General features: G+C 45.5%; 1 protein-coding gene across 11 annotated transcripts; it reads left to right on the forward strand.

The window, feature by feature from the left end:
• The first annotated feature begins 3520 nt into the window (after positions 1-3520).
• On the forward strand, positions 3521-16546 carry LOC128689048 (uncharacterized). 11 transcript variants are annotated; one of them, XR_008407098.2, is made up of 5 exons: positions 3521-3610; positions 8118-8171; positions 10655-10779; positions 11623-11812; positions 15610-16542. XR_008407098.2 is itself a non-coding variant. In XM_053777113.2 (5 exons), exons 2-5 carry the CDS (start codon positions 8162-8164, stop codon positions 15636-15638), a joined length of 342 nt encoding a protein of 113 aa, XP_053633088.2. In that variant the 5' UTR covers positions 3521-3610; positions 8118-8161; the 3' UTR covers positions 15639-16542. The 11 variants fall into 11 exon arrangements, 5 of the variants coding, with proteins under 5 accessions (XP_053633088.2, XP_053633090.2, XP_053633089.2 ...); XM_053777113.2 differs by having other exon boundaries at positions 10667-10779; XR_008407099.2 differs by having other exon boundaries at positions 3531-3610; positions 8083-8171; positions 15610-16543.
• The last annotated feature ends 7086 nt before the right edge of the window (positions 16547-23632 follow it).

The raw sequence follows: 23632 nt of genomic DNA on the forward strand, positions 1-23632 counted from the left end.
CGCCGAGCTGCAACATTTAAAACTTATCCTTCCCAACCATAAAAAGTGTTGGTACCACTGTACGCTGGTACATTACCATTTTTCTCTATTCATATAGTTCTTTGTCTCCAGAAATGTCTCGATGCACCACTCTCATTTTTTCCCCTCTCCAATTCTACGGTTCGCCTCATCTTTCATAGACCCGTCCAACCACAAGTTCACCCACAAATATCTAAACATATTCTCTCCCTCCAATGTGATATACAGTTTTTCATATATATATTTTTATTTTTGCTCTCATCTCTTTGCTCTTTCCTATGCTTATTTTTAGTTTCGTTCTTTTACATACATTAACATAAGAACATAAGAAAGGAAGAACACTGCAGCAACAGTCGGGTATTACGAATTACTTCGAGATCATGGACTATGTAGTTTTGAGGGAGGGAAGAAGATATTTACTGCTAAATTTCCTGGGTTGTGGGGTAGAGTTCAGTTGGGTTGACTGAAACACGTACAGAAGTTCTGTTTCCGAAGCCCTGTTGCTCAAGCGGTAGAGCCCTGGACCTGTCAGTCTCGAGACCACAGTTTGAGCCTCCCGTCCACACACACACACAATATATATATATATATATATATATATATATATATATATATATATATATATATATATATATATATATATTTTATATTTTTTTTATTATTACATTATTATCACACTGGCCGATTCCCACCAAGGCAGGGTGGCCCGAAAAAGAAAAACTTTCACCATCATTCACTCCATCACTGTCTTGCCAGAAGGGCGCTTTACACTACAGTTTTTAAACTGCAACATTAACACCCCTCCTTCAGAGTGCAGGCACTGTACTTCCCATCTCCAGGACTCAAGTCCGGCCTGCCGGTTTCCCTGAACCCCTTCATAAATGTTACTTTGCTCACACTCCAACAGCACGTCAAGTATTAAAAACCATTTGTCTCCATTCACTCCTATCAAACACGCTTACGCATGCCTGCCGGTAGTCCAAGCAACCTCGCACACAAAACTTCCTTTACCCCCTCCCTCCAACCTTTCCTAGGCCGACCCCTACCCCGCCTTCCTTCTACTACAGACTGATACACTCTTGAAGTCACTCTGTTTCGCTCCATTCTCTCTACATGTCCGAACCACCTCAACAACCCTTCCTCAGCCCTCTGGAAAACAGTTTTGGTAATTCCGCACCTCCTCCTAACTTCCAAACTACGAATTCTCTGCATTATATTCACACCACACATTGCCCTCAGACATGACATCTCCACTGCCTCCAGCCTTCTCCTCGCTGCAACATTCATCACCCATGCTTCACACCCATATAAGAGCCTTGGTAAAATTATACTCTCATACATTGCCCTCTTTGCCTCCAAGGACAAAGTCCTTTGTCTCCACAGACTCCTAAGTGCACCACTCACCCTTTTCCCCTCATCAATTCTATGATTCACCTCATATTTCATAGACCCATCTTCTGACACGTCCACTCCCAAATATCTGAATACATTCACCTCCTACATACTCTCTCCCTCCAATCTGATATCCAATCTTTCATCACCTAATCTTTTTATCCTCATAACCTTACTCTTTCCTGTATTCACTTTTAATTTTCTTCTTTTGCACACCCTACCAAATTCATCCACCAATCTGCAACTTCTCTTCAGAATCTCCCAAAAGCACAGTGTCATCAGCAAAGAGCAACTGTGACAACTCCCACTTTATGTACGATTCTTTATCTTATAACTCCACGCCTCTTGCCAAGACCCTCGCATTTACTTCTCTTACAACATATATATAAATATATTAAACAACCACGGTGACATCACACATCCTCGTCTAAGGCCTACTTTTACTGGGAAATAATTTCCCTCTTTCCTACATACTCTAACTTGAGCCTCATTATCCTCGTAAAAACTCTTCACTGCTTTCAGTAACCTACCTCCTACACCATACACCTGCAACATCTGCCACATTGCCCCCCTATCCACCCTGTCATACGCCTTTTCCAAATCCATAAATGCCACAAAGACCTCTTTAGCCTTATCTAAATACTGTTCACTTATATGTTTCACTGTAAACACCTGGTCCACACACCCCCTACCTTTCCTAAAGCCTCCTTGTTCATCTGCTATCCTATTCTCCGTCTCACTCTTCATTCTTTCAATAATAACTCTACCATACACTTTACCAGGAATGTAAAGGAGAGAGATTTTGGGAGATGTTAAGTGAATGTATAGGAGCCTTTGAACCAAGTGAGAGAGTAATTGTGGTAGGGGATCTGAATGCTAAAGTAGGAAAACTTTTAGAGAGGGTGTGGTAGGTAAGTTTGGAGTGCCAGGTGTAAATGATAATGGGAGCCCTTTGATTGAACTTTGTGTAGATATATATATATATATATATATATATATATATATATATATATATATATATATATATATATATATATATATATATATATATACATACATATATATATTGGGATATCGTGATGCCCTGTCTAGTTGGGCCAGCGGGCCTACTGCAGTGTTGCTCTTTTCTTATGAGTCGGGTGTCGTCGCGCATCAGGTGTTGCTTTGTTGTGGGATGTGATGGTGAGGTGTGGTCTAGACCCTTTAAAAGTCTTCCTTCGATGTATTACTTTTATAGTTCCTTGATAATGTGAGAAGTCACGAAACCGCTTAGAATTTCACTATTCTTTCACAGTGGTTGTTTTGCATATTTGAAATCACCTGTTTACTGTGATGTTATTGCATATATATATATATATATATATATATATATATATATATATATATATATATATATATATATATATATATATATATATATATATATATATATATGAGCATAAACCTAATTCATAGACGACGCCTACCTGAAAATAAAAGGTATATAGCAGACTTGGAAACAGTGCCAAAATAAAATTGGTCATAAATACACTAGTAGCCGGCAAAAGCTCTCGCTTCACATGGTGAGTGTCCGGGTTCGATTCCTGGCGGAGGGGTGGAAACATTGGACGAGTTTCCTTACACCGGCTGTTTATGTTCATTCATCAGTAAAATGAGTACCTGGGTGTTAGTCGACTGGTGTGGGTCGCATCCTGGGACAAACCTGACCTAATTTGCCCGAAATGCTTTGCATAACAAGCAGCTTTCTATGTAGTAGTATGTCATTGATGTCAGCTAGGCCTACATACCTTGTACTTGTAGTAAATAAAGATATTATTATTGTACAGTTGTTTTTATCAGGAGTCAGTGTAATATTGAAGAACCTAGACCGCAAACTACCACCAAGTTGGTTGTAGCACAAGTATGAAACCTATCGAGTAGGGTCACTAAGGGTATATGTCGCTTGCACATAAGTAGCCAACGATAAGTTGGCTTCCGAATCAAGTGACAAGTCTCGAGTCAAATGTCACAGGTTCCGAGTCAAGTGTCACAGGTTCCGAGTCAAGTGTCACAGGTTCCGAGTCAAGTGTCACAGGTTCCGAGTCAAGTGTCACAGGCAACAAGTGAAGTACTGGAGGTCCCTAGTCACGAGTAGCAGGTCAAGTCTCCAGAGTTAAGTCTCATGTGACTGGTTCGCATCAGCGCCTGTGATCAGTTTCGTGTGCGTGTGAGCACTCGCCTACATGTGGTTTCAGCGGTTGAGTCACAGCTCCTGGCTCTGCCAATATCACCTGTACCACCAGCACATCAACACTGTACCACCAGTACCTCACCACCACTGTACCACCGGTACATCACTACCACTGTATCACAAGCACCTGATTACTACTGTATCACCAGTGCCTGATTACCACAATATCACCAGTACCTCGCCACCACCGTGCCACCAGTAGCTCATTACCACTGTATCACCAGTACCTCACCACCACTGTACTACCAGTACACCATCACTGTACCACCAGTACCTCAACTTCTGTACCACCGGTACTTCACAATCACTGTACCACCAGTACTTCACAATCACTGTACCACCAGTACATCACAATCACTGTACCACCAGTACATCACAATCACTGTACCACCAGTACATCACAATCACTGTACCACCAGTACATCACAACCACTGTACCACCAGTACGTCACAACCACTGTACCACCAGTACGTCACAACCACTGTACCACCAGTACGTCACAACCACTGTACCACCAGTACGTCACAACCACTGTACCACCACAATTACTGTACGTACACAATCACAATCCACTGTACCACTGTACCACAAGTACATCACAATCACTGTACCACCAGTACGTACATACACCACTACATTAATCCACCAGTACGTCACAACCACTGTACCACCAGTACATCACAACCACTGTACCACCAGTACATCACAATCACTGTACCACCAGTACATCACAATCACTGTACCACCAGTACATCACAATCACTATACCACCAGTACGTCACAATCACTGTACCACCAGTACATCACAATCACTATACCACCAGTACGTCACAATCACTGTACCACCAGTACATCACAATCACTGTACCACCACTTCACAATCACTGTACCACCAGTACATCACAATCACTGTACCACCACTTCACAATCACTGTACCACCAGTACATCACAATCACTGTACCACCACTTCACAATCACTGTACCACCAGTACATCACAATCACTGTACCACCACCAGTACCACCAGTCACACATCACTGTACCACCAGTACTTCACAATCACTGTACCACCAGTACACAATCACTGTACCACCAGTACGTCACAACCACTGTACCACCAGTACGTCACAACCACTGTACCACCAGTACATCACAATCACTGTACCACGAGTACATCACAATCACTGTACCACCACTTCACAATCACTGTACCACCAGTACATCACAATCACTGTACCACCACTTCACAATCACTGTACCACCAGTACATCACAATCACTGTACCACCACTTCACAATCACTGTACCACCAGTACATCACAATCACTGAACCACCAGTACATCACAATCACTGTACCACCAGTACTTCACAATCACTGTACCACCAGTACACAATCACTGTACCACCAGTACGTCACAACCACTGTACCACCAGTACGTCACAACCACTGTACCACCAGTACATCACAACCACTGTACCACCAGTACGTCACAACCACTGTACCACCAGTACGTCACAACCACTGTACCACCAGTACGTCACAACCACTGTACCACCAGTACATCACAATCACTGTACCACCAGTACATCACAATTGTACCACCAGTACGTCACAACCACTGTACCACCAGTACGTCACAACCATTGTACCACCAGTACATCACAATCACTGTACCACCAGTGCTTCACAATCACTACCACATCACAATCACTGTACCACCAGTACGTCACAACCACTGTACCGCCAGTACTTCACAATCATTGTACCAGTGCTTCACAATCACTACCACTACATCACAATCACTGTACCGCCAGCACTTCACGATCACTGTACCACCAGTACATCACAATCACTGTACCACCAGTACATCACAATCACTGTACCACCAGTACATCACAATCACTGTACGACCACTTCACAATCACTGTACCACCAGTACATCACAATCACTGTACCACCAGTACTTCACATCCACTGTACCACCAAAACATCACAATCACTGTACCACAAGTACATCACAATCACTGTACCACCAGTACTTCACAACCACTGTACCACCAGCACATCACAATCACTGTACCACCAGTACTTCACAACCACTGTACAACAAGTACATCACAATCACTGTAACACCAGTACATCACAATCACTCTACCACCAGTGCTTCACAATCACATCACAATCACTGTACCACTTCACAATCACTGTACCACTTCTTCACAATCACTGTACCACCAGTACGTCACAACCACTGTACCACCAGTACATCACAACCACTGTACCACCAGTACGTCACAACCACTGTACCACCAGTACGTCACAACCACTGTACCACCAGTACTTCACAACCACTGTACCACCAGTACGTCACAACCACTGTACCACCAGTACGTCACAATCACTGTACCACCAGTACTTCACAACCACTGTACCACCAGTACGTCACAACCACTGTACCACCAGTACGTCACAACCACTGTACCACCAGTACGTCACAACCACTGTACCACCAGTACGTCACAACCACTGTACCACCAGTACGTCACAATCACTGTACCACCAGTACATCACAATCACTGTACCACCAGTACATCACAATCACTGTACCACCAGTACTTCACAACCACTGTACCACCAGTACTTCACAACCACTGTACCACCAGTACGTCACAACCACTGTACCACCAGTACGTCACAACCACTGTACCACCAGTACATCACAATCACTGTACCACCAGTACTTCACAACCACTGTACAACAAGTACATCACAATCACTGTACCACCAGTACTTCACAACCACTGTACCACCAGTAAATCACAATCACTGTACCACCAGTACGTCACAATCACTGTACCACCAGTACATCACAATCACTGTACCACCAGTACTTCACAATCACTGTACCACCAGTGCTTCACAATCACATCACAATCACTGTACCACCAGTGCTTCACAATCACTGTACCACCAGTACTTCACAATCACTGTACCACCAGTACTTCACAATCACTGTACCACCAGTACATCACAATCACTGTACCACCAGTACGTCACAACCACTGTAACACCAGTACGTCACAACCACTGTACCACCAGTACATCACAACCACTGTACCACCAGTACGTTACAACCACTGTTCCACCAGTACGTCACAACCACTGTACCACCAGTACGTCACAACCACTGTACCACCAGTACGTCACAACCACTGTACCACCAGTACGTCACAATCACTGTACCACCAGTACGTCACAACCACTGTACCACTAGTACTTCGCTGTTCCACCAGTACCTCACCACCACTGTTCCATCAGTACCTCGCCACCACTGTACCACCAGTACCGCACCTCCGCTGTACCACCCGTACCTCACCCCCACTGTACCACCAGTATCCCACCACTGTACCGCCAGTATATCGCCAAAACTGTACCACCAGCACCTCACCACCACTGCACCACAAGTACCCCACCACTGCACCACTAGTACCCACCACTGCACCACCAGTACCCCACCACAGTACCACCAGTATCTCGCCACCACTGTACCTCCAGTACTTCGACATCACTGTACCACCGTTCGACACCACTGTACCACCCGTACTTCGCTACCACTGTACCACCGATACCTTGCCACCATTGTACCACTAGAACCTCACCACCTCTTTACTACCAGTACCTCACCACTGCACCACCATTACCTCGCCACGAATGTGTCACCAGTACTTCACAACTGTACCAACAGTACTTCACAACTGTACCACCAGTACCACACCTCCACTGTTCCACCAGTACCTCACCACCACTGCACCGCTAGTACCTCGTCCCTACTGTACAACCAGTCCTTCACTGTATCACCAATGCCTCACCAGTGTACCACCAGTACCTAGAAACCACTGTACCACTAGTACCTTGCCACCTCTGTACCACCAGTACCTCAGCTCCACTGTACCACCATTACTTGTCCACCATTGTACCACCAATACTTCACAACTGCACCACCATTACCTCACCCCAACACTGTACCACCAGTACCTCACCACAGCTGCACCACCAGCACCTCACCCCCTACATTACCACCAGTACCTCACCAACACTGTACCACCAGCACCTCACCCCTACCGCACCACTAGTTCCTTACTACCACTAACACTTATGCTTCAAAACCAATGTACCAACAGTACCTAATCCCCACTGTACAATCACTTCTCTACCGCTGCTACATTGGTCCACTAATTCTACAAACACCACTACTATCCCACTTTCGCTTCTCTACTTCTCCATAAGTATTATACCACACCACCACAGTACCACAAAATACACCACTCTGCCATTACTAAACTCACCCACAATTATTATAATCAAAACCAGGAGCTAAGCCAACCCACCCACAAAATCACATGTAAATCACTACATAATATTTAAACCATCACTATGAAGATAACAGGTAATACGATAACCTAACGCACCACCAGGTGTTGCAGAGTCTCGGCTCTCACCAAGCTTAACCCAGCACACGATGATGCTAGGTCAGTATTGCAACAGCTTTCATAATGTAAGCATTCTCGTTTCTATTTATCTGATAAAAAACATTACAGATACGTAAGTGTTGAAGCTATTTACCTGTTTTCAGTTATACAGGTTTGAGATAATTTACGCTTAATATCCAAATTAAATTTTAATATTTCTCTGTAAGTGCTTATTTATGTATATGACACTTAGAGCTTAAATACACTTCGGTAAAAATTCATTCAGATGACGGCCAGAGTGCAGCGAGATGAGGTTCTCTTGATCTCTAGAGCTCAGTTAGAAATGAGTTAATATTTTATGATACACACCTGAGTATATCAAAGTTTGTATTTGGCTCATAAGCTGAAGAAAGATTTATGGTGTTCTCGATATTTTAAATGATTGATTTCCATCCATGAGTGTGTGAGTGTACCATGAGTGTGTACCATCCATGAGTGTCAGTGTACCATCCATGAGTGTGACTGTACCATCCATGAGTGTGACTGTACCATTCACGAGTGTGGGTGTACCATTCACGAGTGTGGGTGCACCATTCACGAGTGTGGGTGCACCATCCACGAGTGTGGGTGCACCATCCACGAGTGTGGGTGCACCATCCACGAGTGTGGGTGCACCATCCACGAGTGTGGGTGCACCATCCACGAGTGTGGGTGCACCATCCACGAGTGTGGGTGCACCATCCACGAGTGTGGGTGCACCATCCACGAGTGTGGGTGCACCATCCACGAGTGTGGGTGCACCATCCACGAGTGTGGGTGTACCATCCACGAGTGTGGGTGTACCATCCACGAGTGTGGGTGTACCATCCACGAGTGTGGGTGTACCATCCACGAGTGTGGGTGTACCATCCACGAGTGTGGGTGTACCATCCACGAGTGTGGGTGTACCATCCACGAGTGTGGGTGTACCATCCACGAGTGTGGGTGTACCATCCACGAGTGTGGGTGTACCATCCACGAGTGTGGGTGTACCATCCACGAGTGTGGGTGTACCATCCACGAGTGTGGGTGTACCATCCACGAGTGTGGGTGTACCATCCACGAGTGTGGGTGTACCATCCACGAGTGTGGGTGTACCATCCACGAGTGTGGGTGTACCATCCACGAGTGTGGGTGTACCATCCACGAGTGTGGGTGTACCATCCACGAGTGTGGGTGTACCATCCACGAGTGTGGGTGTACCATCCACGAGTGTGGGTGTACCATCCACGAGTGTGGGTGTACCATCCACGAGTGTGGGTGTACCATCCACGAGTGTGGGTGTACCATCCACGAGTGTGGGTGTACCATCCACGAGTGTGGGTGTACCATCCACGAGTGTGGGTGTACCATCCACGAGTGTGGGTGTACCATCCACGAGTGTGGGTGTACCATCCACGAGTGTGGGTGTACCATCCACGAGTGTGGGTGTACCATCCACGAGTGTGGGTGTACCATCCACGAGTGTGGGTGTACCATCCACGAGTGTGGGTGTACCATCCACGAGTGTGGGTGTACCATCCACGAGTGTGGGTGTACCATCCACGAGTGTGGGTGTACCATCCACGAGTGTGGGTGTACCATCCACGAGTGTGGGTGTACCATCCACGAGTGTGGGTGTACCATCCACGAGTGTGGGTGTACCATCCACGAGTGTGGGTGTACCATCCACGAGTGTGGGTGTACCATCCACGAGTGTGGGTGTACCATCCACGAGTGTGGGTGTACCATCCACGAGTGGGTGTGTACCATCCACGAGTGTGGGTGTACCATCCACGAGTGTGGGTGTACCATCCACGAGTGTGGGTGTACCATCCACGAGTGTGGGTGTACCATCCACGAGTGTGGGTGTACCATCCACGAGTGTGGGTGTACCATCCACGAGTGTGGGTGTACCATCCACGAGTGTGGGTGTACCATCCACGAGTGTGGGTGTACCATCCACGAGTGTGGGTGTACCATCCACGAGTGTGGGTGTACCATCCACGAGTGTGGGTGTACCATCCACGAGTGTGGGTGTACCATCCACGAGTGTGGGTGTACCATCCACGAGTGTGACTATACCATCCATTAGAGCTATAGTATCCCGTAATTCGATCGCTAGCGCACTTAGCTCACACACTGAGGTCCGGGGGTCGATCTCATGTACGGCTGGAAAACATTAAGACGCGTTTCCTTAAGACACCTCCTGTCCATGTTCACCTATCAGTAAAATTGGTACCTGGATGGTAGTCGACTGGTGTGGGTCGCATCCTGGGGACAAAACTGACCTAATTTGCCAGAAATGCTCTGCATAACATGCGGCTTTCTATACAGTAGTATGTCATTGATATCAGCTATGGTCTGTATAACGTGTGGAAATAAAGATCTATTATTATCATCCATGAGTGAGTGTACCATCCATGAGACTTACTGTACCGTCCACGAGTGTGAGTGTACCATCCATGAGTGTACCATCCATGTACATTGTATAATTTCGTTTATTTTTCGCTATTTACAACCAGTGTAATGTACAGCAGCGGTACAAGATGCGCCAGGTGTACAACCCGAGGTAGTGGCGCTGGAGGCTGCGCCAGCCTGGTGGTGCGCTCGCTGGTCTTCACCAAGGCTGCGCTGCGCCAGTTGTAAGGTGAGACACCGGTGTGTTCCTGAAGTATACCTGAAGTGTCCTTTGGGGCAGCGCCCCCGTGGCCCGGTGACCTGCCTCAAAATTTGTGCATCTTCAATAATTTTTTTTATCTTAATGCATTTATTTTTCAGCTATTCGTAACTTTTTTTGTTTATAGCCTAATAGTTCACAATACGAGTAGGTTAATATTTTTTTGCATAATAATTAAAATCTCATTAGATAATATTTTCACGGGAAATGCTTATTAACTCGGTCGAGAGCTCATGATGCGCGAAGAATGGGAAGCAATTTGGTTTGATCCAGTGAAGTGGAAGCTAGATCGATTTTCCCCTAGACGAAGAACACACAGCTAAGTCATCGATTTTGTCATGAAATGGTAGAGTATTTACAAAAAAATCATATCTATACCTAACGTTAGAGGCCTATGATCTAAATTCGTATACGTACATGCTTACCTTTCTAGGAGTCTCCTTACAGGTAATTCGGTAATTAGTTACCTGGAGGTAACTAGTTACCTGAATAATAGTCAACTATTGTCAGTAATGTCCCGTAGGTGACAATATTTCTTAACGCTCGGTTTTAAGTTATTATTTTCTTGGAAGAACTAAAACCGTGTAATTGATACAGTGCCTGGCGAATAAGAGGTACTATGTTTGATTCAGAGAAACGGAAGACTTGTTTTAATTCTTTCAATAGAGAGTTGAGCTGAAGTTAGAGGTTCTGATCTTATAAATGAACGAAATGAAATATTTACACTTATGCTTCATATTCTAAACTTTATTTGCATTTCCGTGTCTTATTCACGTGTGTGAGTGATTTTCTTATCAATTTGTTGTCTTGCAGCAAGGGAACATATACAACTACGTGAGCACATGTCAGATAGTGTTGATAGTGTGTCTGGGTCTAGCAGGCTGCCTGGTGCTCGGTGTCTGCGCCTACATGGCCCTCGCCAAGAATCGATGCTCTGTCTGCTCCTACACCCGCAGGAAGACAATTATAAACTCATGGTTGTTCAAGAAACAAAACTTAGAAGGTATCACTTTTCTTCCTTTCCCTACAGTGCGAGAGCTCCTCCCTCTTGCTTTATTACTGCTGTTATTAATATAATTTATTACTATATTCATGGGGAAGGGGCAAGGGTTCATACAGCGCCCGGATAATGGGTGATTATCAGGTTTGATCAGAGAATGGGGAGGGTAGCTCTATTTTCACTAACATCAAAGTACCCCCCCCTCGCCCGTCCCCCGCAAGGACCTCGGTTTGACAGTTGACTGAGCACGACGTAGATCCAAATACCTTCTTCTCGGGCGGCAAAAAACAACATACTATACACAGTATGATGAGGCAAACAGCACATGTCACTTAATTAAATCTCGACGTTTAGTAATTTTGATCATAGGCAAGTGAAAAGGACCATGGTGAACCTGCTCCTCCTCAGAAGCCCCCTGGTTACTGTATTCACGAACTGTGCCAAACTCGCGTGGGTTTTAGAGATTAAACCTCTGGTCATGACAGTATACTGGCAGTGTAGTTCTCAATGTGACTCTCCCTCACTCACTCTCACCTTCAGTACTGATGCTATGATTACTTCAATGAAAATTACTTGTTGCTCCACCTTCTACTCTCCCTTTGGCACTAGCTTCCTGCACACGCCTTGGCACTAGCTTCCTGCACACGCCTTGGCACTAGCTTCCTGCACACACCTTGGCACTAGCTTCCTGCACACACCTTGGCACTAGCTTCCTGCACACGCCTTGGCACTAGCTTCCTGCACACACCTTGGCACTAGCTTCCTGCACACGCCTTGGCACTAGCTTCCTGCACACGCCTTGGCACTATCTTCTTGCACACGCCTTGGCACTAGCTTCCTGCACACGCCTTGGTACTAGCTTCCTGCACACACCTTGGCACTAGCTTCCTGCACACGCCTTGACACTAGCTTCCTGCACACACCTTGTCACTAGTTTCCTGTACACACCTTGGCACTAGCTTCCTGCACACGCCTTGGCAATAGCTTCCAGCGAACGCCTTGACACTAGCTTCCTGCATACACCATGGCAATAGCTTCCTACACTTTGCTTGGCACTAGCTTCTTGCACACGCCTTGGTACTAGCTTACTGCACACATCTTGGTACTAGCTTCCTGCACACACCTTGGTGCTAGCTTCCTGCACATACCTTGGTACTAGCTTCCTGCACACACCTTGGTACTAGCTTCCTGCACACACCTTGGTACTAGCTTCCTGCACTCACATTGGTACTAGCTTCTTGCAAACGCCTTGGCACTAGCTTCTTGCACACGCCTTGGCACTAGCTTCCTGCACACGCCTTGGCACTAGCTTCCTGCACACGCCTTGGTACTAGCTTCCTGCACACATCTTGGTACTAGCTTCCTGCACACATCTTGGTACTAGCTTCCTGCACACACCTTGGTACTAGCTTCCTGCATACACCATGGCAATAGCTTCCTACACTTTGCTTTGCACTAGCTTCCTGCACTCGCCTTATTATTATTATAATCAAAAAAGAAGCGCTAAGCCACAAGGACTATACAGCATGCACTCGCCTTAGCACTAGCTTCTTTCACACGCCTTGGCACTAGTTTCCTGCACACATCTTGGTACTAGCTTCCTGCACACACCTTGGTACTAGCTTCCTGCACACACACCTTGGTACTAGCTTCCTGCACACACCTTGGTATTAGCGTTCTGCACACACCTTGGCACTAGCTTCCTGCACTCACATTGGTACTAGCTTCTTGCAAACGCCTTGGCACTAGCTTCTTGCACACGCCTTGGCACTAGCTTCTTGCACACGCCTTGGCACTAGCTTCCTGCACACGCCTTGGTACTAGCTTCCTGCACACATCTTGGTACTAGCTTCCTGCACTCACATTGGTATTAGCGTCCTGCACACACCTTGGCACTAGCTTTCTGCATACACCATAGCAATAGCTTCCTACACTTTGCTTGGCACTAGCTTCCTGCACTCGCCTTGGCACTAGCTTCTTGCACACGCCTTGGTACTCGCTTCCTGCACACATCTTGGTACTAGCTTCCTGCACATACCTTGGTACTAGCTTCTTGCACACACCTTGGTACTAGCTTCCTGCACACACCTTGGTACTAGCTTCCTGCACACGCCTTGGCACTAGCTTCTTTCACACGCCTTGGCACTAGTTTCCTGCACACATCTTGGTACTAGCTTCCTGCACACACCTTGGTGCTAGCTTCCTGCACATACCTTGGTACTAGCTTCCTGCACACACACCTTGGTACTAGCTTCCTGCACACACCTTGGTATTAGCGTTCTGCACACACCTTGGCACTAGCTTCCTGCACTCACATTGGTACTAGCTTCTTGCAAACGCCTTGGCACTAGCGTCTTGCACACGCCTTGGCACTAGCTTCTTGCACACGCCTTGGTACTAGCTTCCTGCACACGCCTTGGTACTAGCTTCCTGCACACATCTTGGTACTAGCTTCCTGCACTCACATTGGTATTAGCGTCCTGCACACACCTTGGCACTAGCTTTCTGCATACACCATAGCAATAGCTTCCTACACTTTGCTTGGCACTAGCTTCCTGCACTCGCCTTGGCACTAGCTTCTTGCACACGCCTTGGTACTCGCTTCCTGCACACATCTTGGTACTAGCTTCCTGCACATACCTTGGTACTAGCTTCTTGCACACACCTTGGTACTAGCTTCCTGCACACACCTTGGTACTAGCTTCCTGCACACGCCTTGGCAATAGCTTCCTGCACACGCCTTGGCAATAGCTTCCTGCACACGCCTTGGCAATAGCTTCCTGCACACACCTTGGCACTAGCTTTCTGCACACGCATTGGTACTAGCTTCCTGCATACACCTTGGCACTAGCTTCCTGCACACGCCTTGGTACTAGATTTCTGCACACGCCTTGGCACTAGCTTCCTGCACACGCCTTGGCACTAGCTTCCTGCACACGCCTTGGCACTAGCTTCCTGCACACGCCTTGGCACTAGCTTCTTGCACACACCTTGCCACTCACCTAATTCTGTACTTGCATTTTCTCTACCGCTTAGCGCTGTATTGTCTCTCCAGATTGAGAACTTCGGTGATAATTAAAACTAAAACTTGTAATAAACGTGATTTCTTGTAGGAGACAGGTGAGAAAAGAATTTCTCGCATTATTAAATATAGTATTTTTATATTTGCTAAAAACACTAAATCAGTCATCCAGCACAATTAACATAACAGCTGGAATGAATGCTAATCTCTTCTCTAACAGACTTCAAATCTAACTCTCAGTGGTTTTTTGTAGTATTAGTGGAAGATTCTGGCGTTATTTTATCTAGGTTAACTAAGGAACTGGATTCCTATGTAAGTCACACTTTAAAGAGGAAGAGAAAAACAAATGGTTATAATTATAACCATAGTTTTTAAAGGGGGGTGGACCGATAAGCCAGCGGAAGGCCTCGGTCAGATGACCAAAAGCTCCAGCTGCGCGTTATCATATGACTAAGACCCGTGTCAGGAAACACTTTTCCTGTTTCCTGACAAAACTTACCTAATCTATGGAAGCTTCTGGTGAAGAGACTCAAGTGGTACAAATCTTATCGTCTCCTCTTCTATCGACTTCTCTTCAGAAATTTCCTTCACTATTTCTGTTTTGTGATTTTCTTGTCACCTCTATGCTTGCCATATCTTCCGTTTTTCAACACTTTTTCTTTCTCTAACGTGACTTGATAACGATCAAACCTGATTTTCTTTCCCCAAAAGCTGTTTAACCCTTACGTGTTTATCGATTTCCCAAATATATGTAATAAAACAAACTTTGATCCGCCAGCTGTGCCAGTGCCTGTGGTGGTTTATTAGCCTAAGGTGGGGCCTAATGTGGAGCTGGCATCGCTCTGGGACAGTCTTCGTTGTGGTGCTAGTATCGCTCTGGAAGAGTCTTCGTTGGAGTGCTAGCATCGCTCTAGAACAGTCTTCGTTGTGGTGCTAGTATCGCTCTGGAAGAGTCTTCGTTGTGGTGCTAGTATCGCCCTGGAAGAGTCTTCGTTGTGGTGCTAGCATCGCTTTGGGACAGTCTTCGTTGTGGTGCTAGCATCGCTCTAGAACAGTCTTCGTTGTGGTGCTAGTATCGCCCTGGAACAGTCTTCGTTGTGGTGCTAGCATCGCTCTGGAACAGTCTTCGTTGTGGCATTAACATCACTCTCAGGCAGTCTTGGTTGTGACGCTGACATCGCTCTGGACGCCGCTCACAAGAAACTCATAGTATATGCAGCACAATAAGATTGTATCTTCTTACCCACAAATATGTGGGTTAAATATGATAAAGGAATTTGTAACCATTTTCAAAAGTGAATCTTGAATTCGAGATCAAAATCCATTTCGTGCTTAGTACTACTACCTATTATTAGCGTTCAGCACTAGTTCTTAATTACTAACAGTAATTATTGGTAGTATGCGTTGAGGAGAAAATAAATATGTTTAAAAGTTAATGATATTGGCGCTACCCTGGTAATATTGTTGCTTAATTCCACCATCCTTTCCCCCTGGCCAAAGCGCTAATTTCGGATTTATCCTACAACGCTGTGAGGGATTGTATTGTATAATTGTTTAGCGTTCTTTTAATAATGATGATAATCATACTGAGTTTCATAAAGTTCTAATCCCGCAGTGTCACCAGACAGTCCTAGCGTCAACGTTGGGTTTTCACTATGCACTTCTCAATATATACACTTGTAATCTCATCCTTTGTCTCACCGAACGTCTCCCTCGACCCTTTCCAAGTCCAATATTAAAGTTCTACTAACACGTTTCCCTGAACCCATTTATAAATGTTTCTTCCCTCATACTCCAACAGCATGTAAAGCCATTAAACCACTTATGTCCAGTGACTCCGATTTAAAAAGCTCGCCAATCTGATGGATGCTCCAGCCCCCAGCACTCAAATGCTCAAATCCTCTTTCACACCTACCCAGGATGGGTAGGGGCCGTCCCATCCTGGGCCGACTCTTACCCATCCCGCCTTCAACCCCAGATTTATACATCCTCTTGGTAATATATTCTGTATCATTCTCTGTAAATTCTCAAATCACCTCAAAACCATCTCTTCAAATTCTTTTGGTAATCCCACACCATCTAATAACTGATATGCTCAGAATTCTCTGCATAATATTCACATCACACATTGTTCTCAAGCATGATTATTCAGTCTCCAGGCTCATCCTCACTGCAACGTTTAAATCTCATGCCTCACACCAGCTTGTACTGTTATGCACTGGTTCGTTTCTTTTCTGTCTCTATTCAGACTTTTCATTAACTTATGTTTTTAATTATGCTAGAAAACTGATAATTTTTTACCTACACAGCTTAAATGAGAGTATTTATAGTAGTCATAGGGGAAGGGGTGAATTCTAACTCATATGGGACATACAGCATCTCAGGAAATTGAAAGATATCAAAGGGATCTAAACCAATGTATATTGATTTTTAAGTATGATAGATCAGACTATAAATTTTGTAGCAGTCCTCGAGAAATATTTTCGAGTTATCACACGAGAAAAAATACCACACAGATTTTTAAAACAAACTAACCATACTGGCGCCTACATACACTAGTGACAGTCCACATCTTTCTCTAACTTGGCCCTTCAAGGGAGGTTCCTTGACGCTGGTGAGGTGCTCTTGATCTAGGGAATTGAATCTGTGCTCAAGTTTCTTGAACTGAGTCTATACTTTCTATCCCCCCTCCTCCCTACAGTCGCTGTATAATCCCTACAGGTTTAGCGCTCCCCCATGATTACTATAATTATCTCTAACTTGGACACACCGGAATAAAAATCTGGAGCCTATCAGAAGAAGCGTTTTCAATTAATTTTATGGAGCCTGCCTCACTCTTTGCATAATATTCGCTCTTAACAGAGCTGTAACAATCCGAACCACCTAATATACACCGATGCTCAAAGTTTGAAGGCAGTCAGAAGTGAAGTTATTTTACAGTTTCGAGGGACAACAGATGATAACTGAACACCTGTGTAAGTCTGGACAGGTGTCAGTAGTACAGGTATATATTTCCCTGTACTATCATAAATTTCTTTAGACTGTTTTACTGTGCTCAGTAATAGCCCATATGGTAACAAACTCTGAAGACTTAATTGGTCTGTACATTTCGATCCCCTTCTGGGATCCTCTTCAACGGATCTGCTGAAGAGGATCCCAGAAGGGTATCGAAATATACAGCTGAATTAATCTTCTGAGTTTGTCTCTCCATTTGGGTTATTAGTGAACATTGACAAGTATCCATTACACTTGTTTTACTGTATTTAAACGAATGAGCGCTAAACGCGTCGAGGGGTCACACAGCGCCCAGGAGGGAGTGAAAGACAATGAGGTTCGATCCATGGACAGAGGGTATGTGTAGATTCAATTCTCTGGAACAAGAGCCCCTCACCGGCATCAAGCCACTTCCCTTGAGGAGTCTTCACTCTGTAAAGTATATTTTTTTCTTCTTAAACTTTTATATCTCTCAAGATTTCTTAATTTAAACTTTTATATCGTTTAATAAGTTTCCTGGTGCGCTAACTTCTCGCAGCGCCTCGTTCTGGAATGAAAGTTTCTCATCTTTTTGTTTCTTGCACTTCTGTACTCTCTCCTTTACCGTTACACTATCGTCTCATTTTTGCGAGACCAGAGCTATCTCCCGAGGAAGCCTCGCCTGTTGCTGTTGCTGCTGCAGGAGACACAGCAGACACAACAGCACACCAGTAAGGAAATGAACAGCCAGAGAAACAACAGCAAAAGCTGGAGCAGAAGCAGTAGGTATATATCCAGGAATAACAGCATCAGCAGCAGGAAGGCGAGAATTATGATGCTCGAAAGCAAGTGGTCAAGCAACACAGGCGGGTTAGGTTGTAATGGTAGGGGTTAGTGAAAGTGTAGAATTAACATCATAGCTAGTGCAATAAGTTAGTCTTCGTTAATAATTCACAAAAGTCACAGAAGACCGCAGACAGAATACATGCTATGGGGCCAAAGGCTACAAATTTCACTCAAAGAAAAGGATCTTGGGGTGAGTGTCATACCGAGCATATCTCATGAGGCGCACATCATCCAAATATGGGCGCCTGGTAAACCTAAGAAAAGCGTTTCGATTCCTAAGCAAGACACTGTACACTGTGCGTTAGACCCTTATTGGAGTATGCAGCACAAGTATGGAACCCACACCTAGTGAAGAGCCTCAAGATAGTGAAAAAGTTGGCAACAAGACTAAGTCTCCCAGGTAAGGAGTACGTCCGGAGGAAAGGTTAAAGAAAATCAACCTGACGACACTGGAGGACAGGAGGGATAGAGGACACATGATAACGACATACTGAGAGGACCTCACAAGGTGCATAGTGACAATATTTCAGAGATGGGACACAGCAACAAGAGGTCACAACTGGAAGTTGTGACTCCTTGTTGCTGTGTCCCATCTCTGTTAGGAAGTATTTTTTTCATTCAGACTGGGGAACAATCTGGAGAGTTATGTAGTGGAGGAAAGATCTATACATAGGTACAATAAGCTCTTGGAATAGGGAGTGTGTGGACCTAGTAGCGACCAGCGAAAAGGCGGGATCAGGAGCTGTGATTTGACTAACTCCTCAAAAACAGGAGAGTACACACACACACACACACAGTAGCAAGGAACAGCTGATCATAAAAGACAGTTCCCTGAGAATAGAAGTTTCAGATAGGACAGGGACTGAAGGCAAGAACATTTCAATGGAAGGAAACAAAACACCTCAGAGGATGCAAATGGAGACTCAGTGGGAGGAGGAAAGGGAGAGGTCAGTTTTTATCTACAGGCTTCAAGAAGCCAAGGGGACAACTTCGAAGAAATAAAACAGGAGAAGGAAAAAATGATTGAAGGCATCATGAAAACAATAGGTGAGGACGATATGACCCAGGCGACAAATTTTCGGAGAATTGGGTGGTTTGCGAGTGGAAGGATACGGCCTGTCAAAGTAATTATCAAGGAAGAATCAGTTCGAACCAGAATTCTGCAAGAGAAAGCACGACTGAGGGACAAACAGGGGCACCAGAGAGTATACCTCGATCGTGACAGAACACAAGAAGAAAGGATTACACTGAAAGAGAGGGTACAGAGACGCAAGGAGGAACGAGAGGCAATGATGAAGATGAGCAGGACCCAGACACAGGAGGAAGGGCAAACACACCCCGCAGAATCTCCCACCGAAAGACTCCAACCGCACAATCCCAACGTAACTGAGCAACCCAAACCACAACCCACTCACTGTTCCCTCTTCCAGCAACACCCACATCACAAACCTCACCCCAACAGATGTCCCTTATGGGCATTCTGACCCCACCCCCCTCACAAACCCCCCCAACACCACCGCCCCCCAAATGCCCCCCCCAAGGCTCCCGCTCCTCCAACCCCAATATTCTTGCAGGACCACAGTGATAGAAAAGAAGCTGAAAGTTTGGTACACAAACGCGGACGGAATAGTGAATAAACATGAGTGGCGGCACGAAAGAATCAGTGAGAAATCCCCAGATATCATAGCAGTCACAGAAACAAAACTCGCTGAGACAATAACAGACAATCTTCCCACCGGGATATCAGATCATGAGAAAAGATAGGAGTAGTAAAGGGGGAGGAGTTGCACTGCTCATAAAAAACCGATGGGGATTCGAGGAAATGGAAGGCATGGACGTGATTGGAGAGAGACTACATAGTAGGTACAATTCAGTCTGGAGAACATAAAGTAGTCATTGGAGTGATGTATAACCCACCACAGAACTGCAGGAGGCCAAGAGAGGAGTACGAAGAAAACAACAGGGCGATGGTGGACACACTGGCTGAGGTGGCAAGAAGAGCTCACTCGAGCAGAGCAAAGTTACTGGTAATGGGCGATTTCAACCACAGGGAGATCGACTGGGAAAACCTGGAGCCACATGGGGTCCCGAAACATGGAGAGCCAAGATGATGGATGTGGTACTTGAAAACCTCATGCATCAACATGTCAGGGACAATACAAGAGAGGGGAGGATGAGCCAGCAAGACTGGAACTTGTGTTCATCCTGAGCAGTTCAGACATTGAGAACATCACTTACGAGAGGCCCTCTGGAGCTACCGATCACGTGGTTCTGAGTTTTGATTATATAGTAGAGTTACAAGTGGAGAAGGTAACAGGAACTGAATGGGAAAAGCCAAACTACAATAGGGGGTACTACACAGGTATGAGGAACTTCCTGCAGGAGGTTCAGTGGGACAGAGAAATGGTAGGAAAATCAGTAAACGAGATGATGGAATATGTGGCAACAAAGTGCAAGGAGGCAGAGGAAAGGTTTGTTCCCAAGGGAAACAGAAATAATAGGAAGACCAAAGGGAGTCCTTGGTTTACCCAAAGGTGTAGGAGGCAAAAACTAAGTGCACCAGAGAATGGAAAAGGTACAGGAGGCAAAGGACCCAGGAAAATAAGGAGATTAGTAGAAGAGCCAGAAACGAGTATGCACAGATAAGGAGGGAAGCCCAGTGACAGTACGAAAACGACATAGCATCGAAAGTCAAGCCTGACTCAAAACTGCTGTATAGCCACATTAGGAGGAAGACAACAGTCAAAGACCAGGTGATAAGGCTGAGGAAAGAAGGTGGAGAACTCGCAAGAAACGATCAAGAGGTATGTGAGGAGCTCAACATGAGATTTAAGGAAGTATTTACAGTAGAGACAGGAAGGCCTCTCAGGGTACAGACCAGATGGTGACACCAGCAAGGAATATACCAACAAGTGTTGGATGACATACAGATGAGGAGGTGAAGAAACTGCTAAGGGACATCGATACCCCGAAGGCAATGGGACCGGACATCATCTCCCCGTGGGTCCTTAGAGAGAGAGCAGATATGTTGTGTGTGCCACTTACCACAATCTTCAACACGTCCCTGGAAACTGGGCAACTACCTGAGGTATGGAAGACGGCAAATGTAGTTCCCATTTTTAAAAAAGGAGACAGAAAAGAGGCACTAAACTATAGACCTGTGTCACTGACGTGTATAGTATGCAAAGTTATGGAGAAGATTATCAGGAGGAGAGTGGTGGAGCACCTGGAACGGAACAAGAGTATAAACGCCAACCAGCATGGATTCATGGAAGGAAAATCCTGTGTCACAAACCTTCTGGAGTTTTATGATAAAGTAACAGAAGTAAGACACGAGAGAGAGGGGTGGGTTGATTGCATCTTCTTGGACTGCAAGAAGGCCTTTGACACAGTTCCTCACAAGAGATTAGTGCAGAAGCTAGAGGATCAGGCTCATATAACAGGAAGGGCACTGCAATGGATCAGAGAATACCTGACAGGGAGGCAACAACGAGTCATGGTACGTAATGATGTATCACAGTGGGCACCTGTGACGAGCGGGGTCCCATAGGGTCGGTCCTAGGACCAGTGCTATTTTTGGTATATGTGAAAGACATGATGGAAGGGTTAGACTCAGAAGTGTCCCTGTTCGCAGACGATGTGAAGTTAATGAGGAGAATTAAATTAGATGAGGACCGGGCAGGACTTCAAAGAGACCTGGACAGACTGGACACCTGGTCCAGCAAATGGCTTCTCGAATTTAATCCCGCCAAATGCAAAGTCATGAAGATAGGGGAAGGGCACAGAAGACCACAGACAGAGTATAGGCTAGGTGGCCAAAGACTGCAAACCTCGCTCAAGGAGAAAGATCTTGGAGTGAGTATAACATCGAGCATGTCTCTAGAAGCGCACATCAACCAGATAATTGCTGCAGCATATGTGCGCCTGGGAAACCCGAGAACAGCGTTCCGATACCTTAATAAGGAATCGCTCAAGACACTGTACACCGTGTACGTCAGGCCCATACTGGAGTATGCAGCACCTGTTTGGAACCCGCACTTGATAAAGCACGTCAAGAAACTAGAGAAAGTGCAAAGGTTTGCGACAAGGTTAGTTCCAGAACTAAGGGGAATGTCTTATGAAGAAAGGTTAAGGGAAATCGGCCTGAAGACACTAGAGGACAGGAGGGTCAGGGGAGACATGATAACGACACATAACATACTGCGCGGAATAGACAAGGTGGACAAAGACAGGATGTTCCGGGGAGGGGACACAGAAACAAGAGGTCACAATTGGAAGTTGAAGACACTGATGAGTCAGAGAGATATTAAAAAGTATTTCTTCAGAGTTGTCAGGCAGTGAAATAGCCTAGAAAGTGATGTAGTGGAGGCAGGAACCATACATAGTTTTAAGACGAAGTTTGATAAAGCTCATGGAGCGGGGAGAGAGAGGGCCCAGTAGCAACCGGTGAAGAGGCGGGGCCAGGAGCTAAGACTCGACCCCTGCAACCACAAATAGGCGAGTACAAATAGGTGAGCGGGCGCGCGCACGCACACACACACACACACACACACACACACACACACACACACACACACACACACACAGTCTATGGCAGTGGGTCAATATATCTGTTGATCCTGAGAGAAGGAGCAGAAGCACCATGCGAACAACCACTACCCACAATCCTCAAGAAGTCAACAGACACATGGCAATTACCAGAGGTATAGAAGACAGCAAATGTAGGTTTTTATATTTAAAAGAAAAACAGGAAGCACTGAACTACAGGCCAATATCACTGGTCTGTAGTTTTGGAAATTATCAAAATAGTAGTGGTGGAGCATTTGAATAACAAGCAGGTTCACTAACTACTAGCACGATTTTAGAGATGGTTTATAGCAAGGGTTCTTAACCGGGGGTAACTATGCCCCTTGTGGGTATGAGAACCAAATGGGGTATGGGACTATCTCTGAACAATTTGCCGTTTTTCTATAAATATGATA

This window comes from Cherax quadricarinatus, chromosome 21 (assembly GCF_038502225.1).
Source record: "Cherax quadricarinatus isolate ZL_2023a chromosome 21, ASM3850222v1, whole genome shotgun sequence".
NCBI lineage: Eukaryota > Metazoa > Arthropoda > Malacostraca > Decapoda > Parastacidae > Cherax > Cherax quadricarinatus.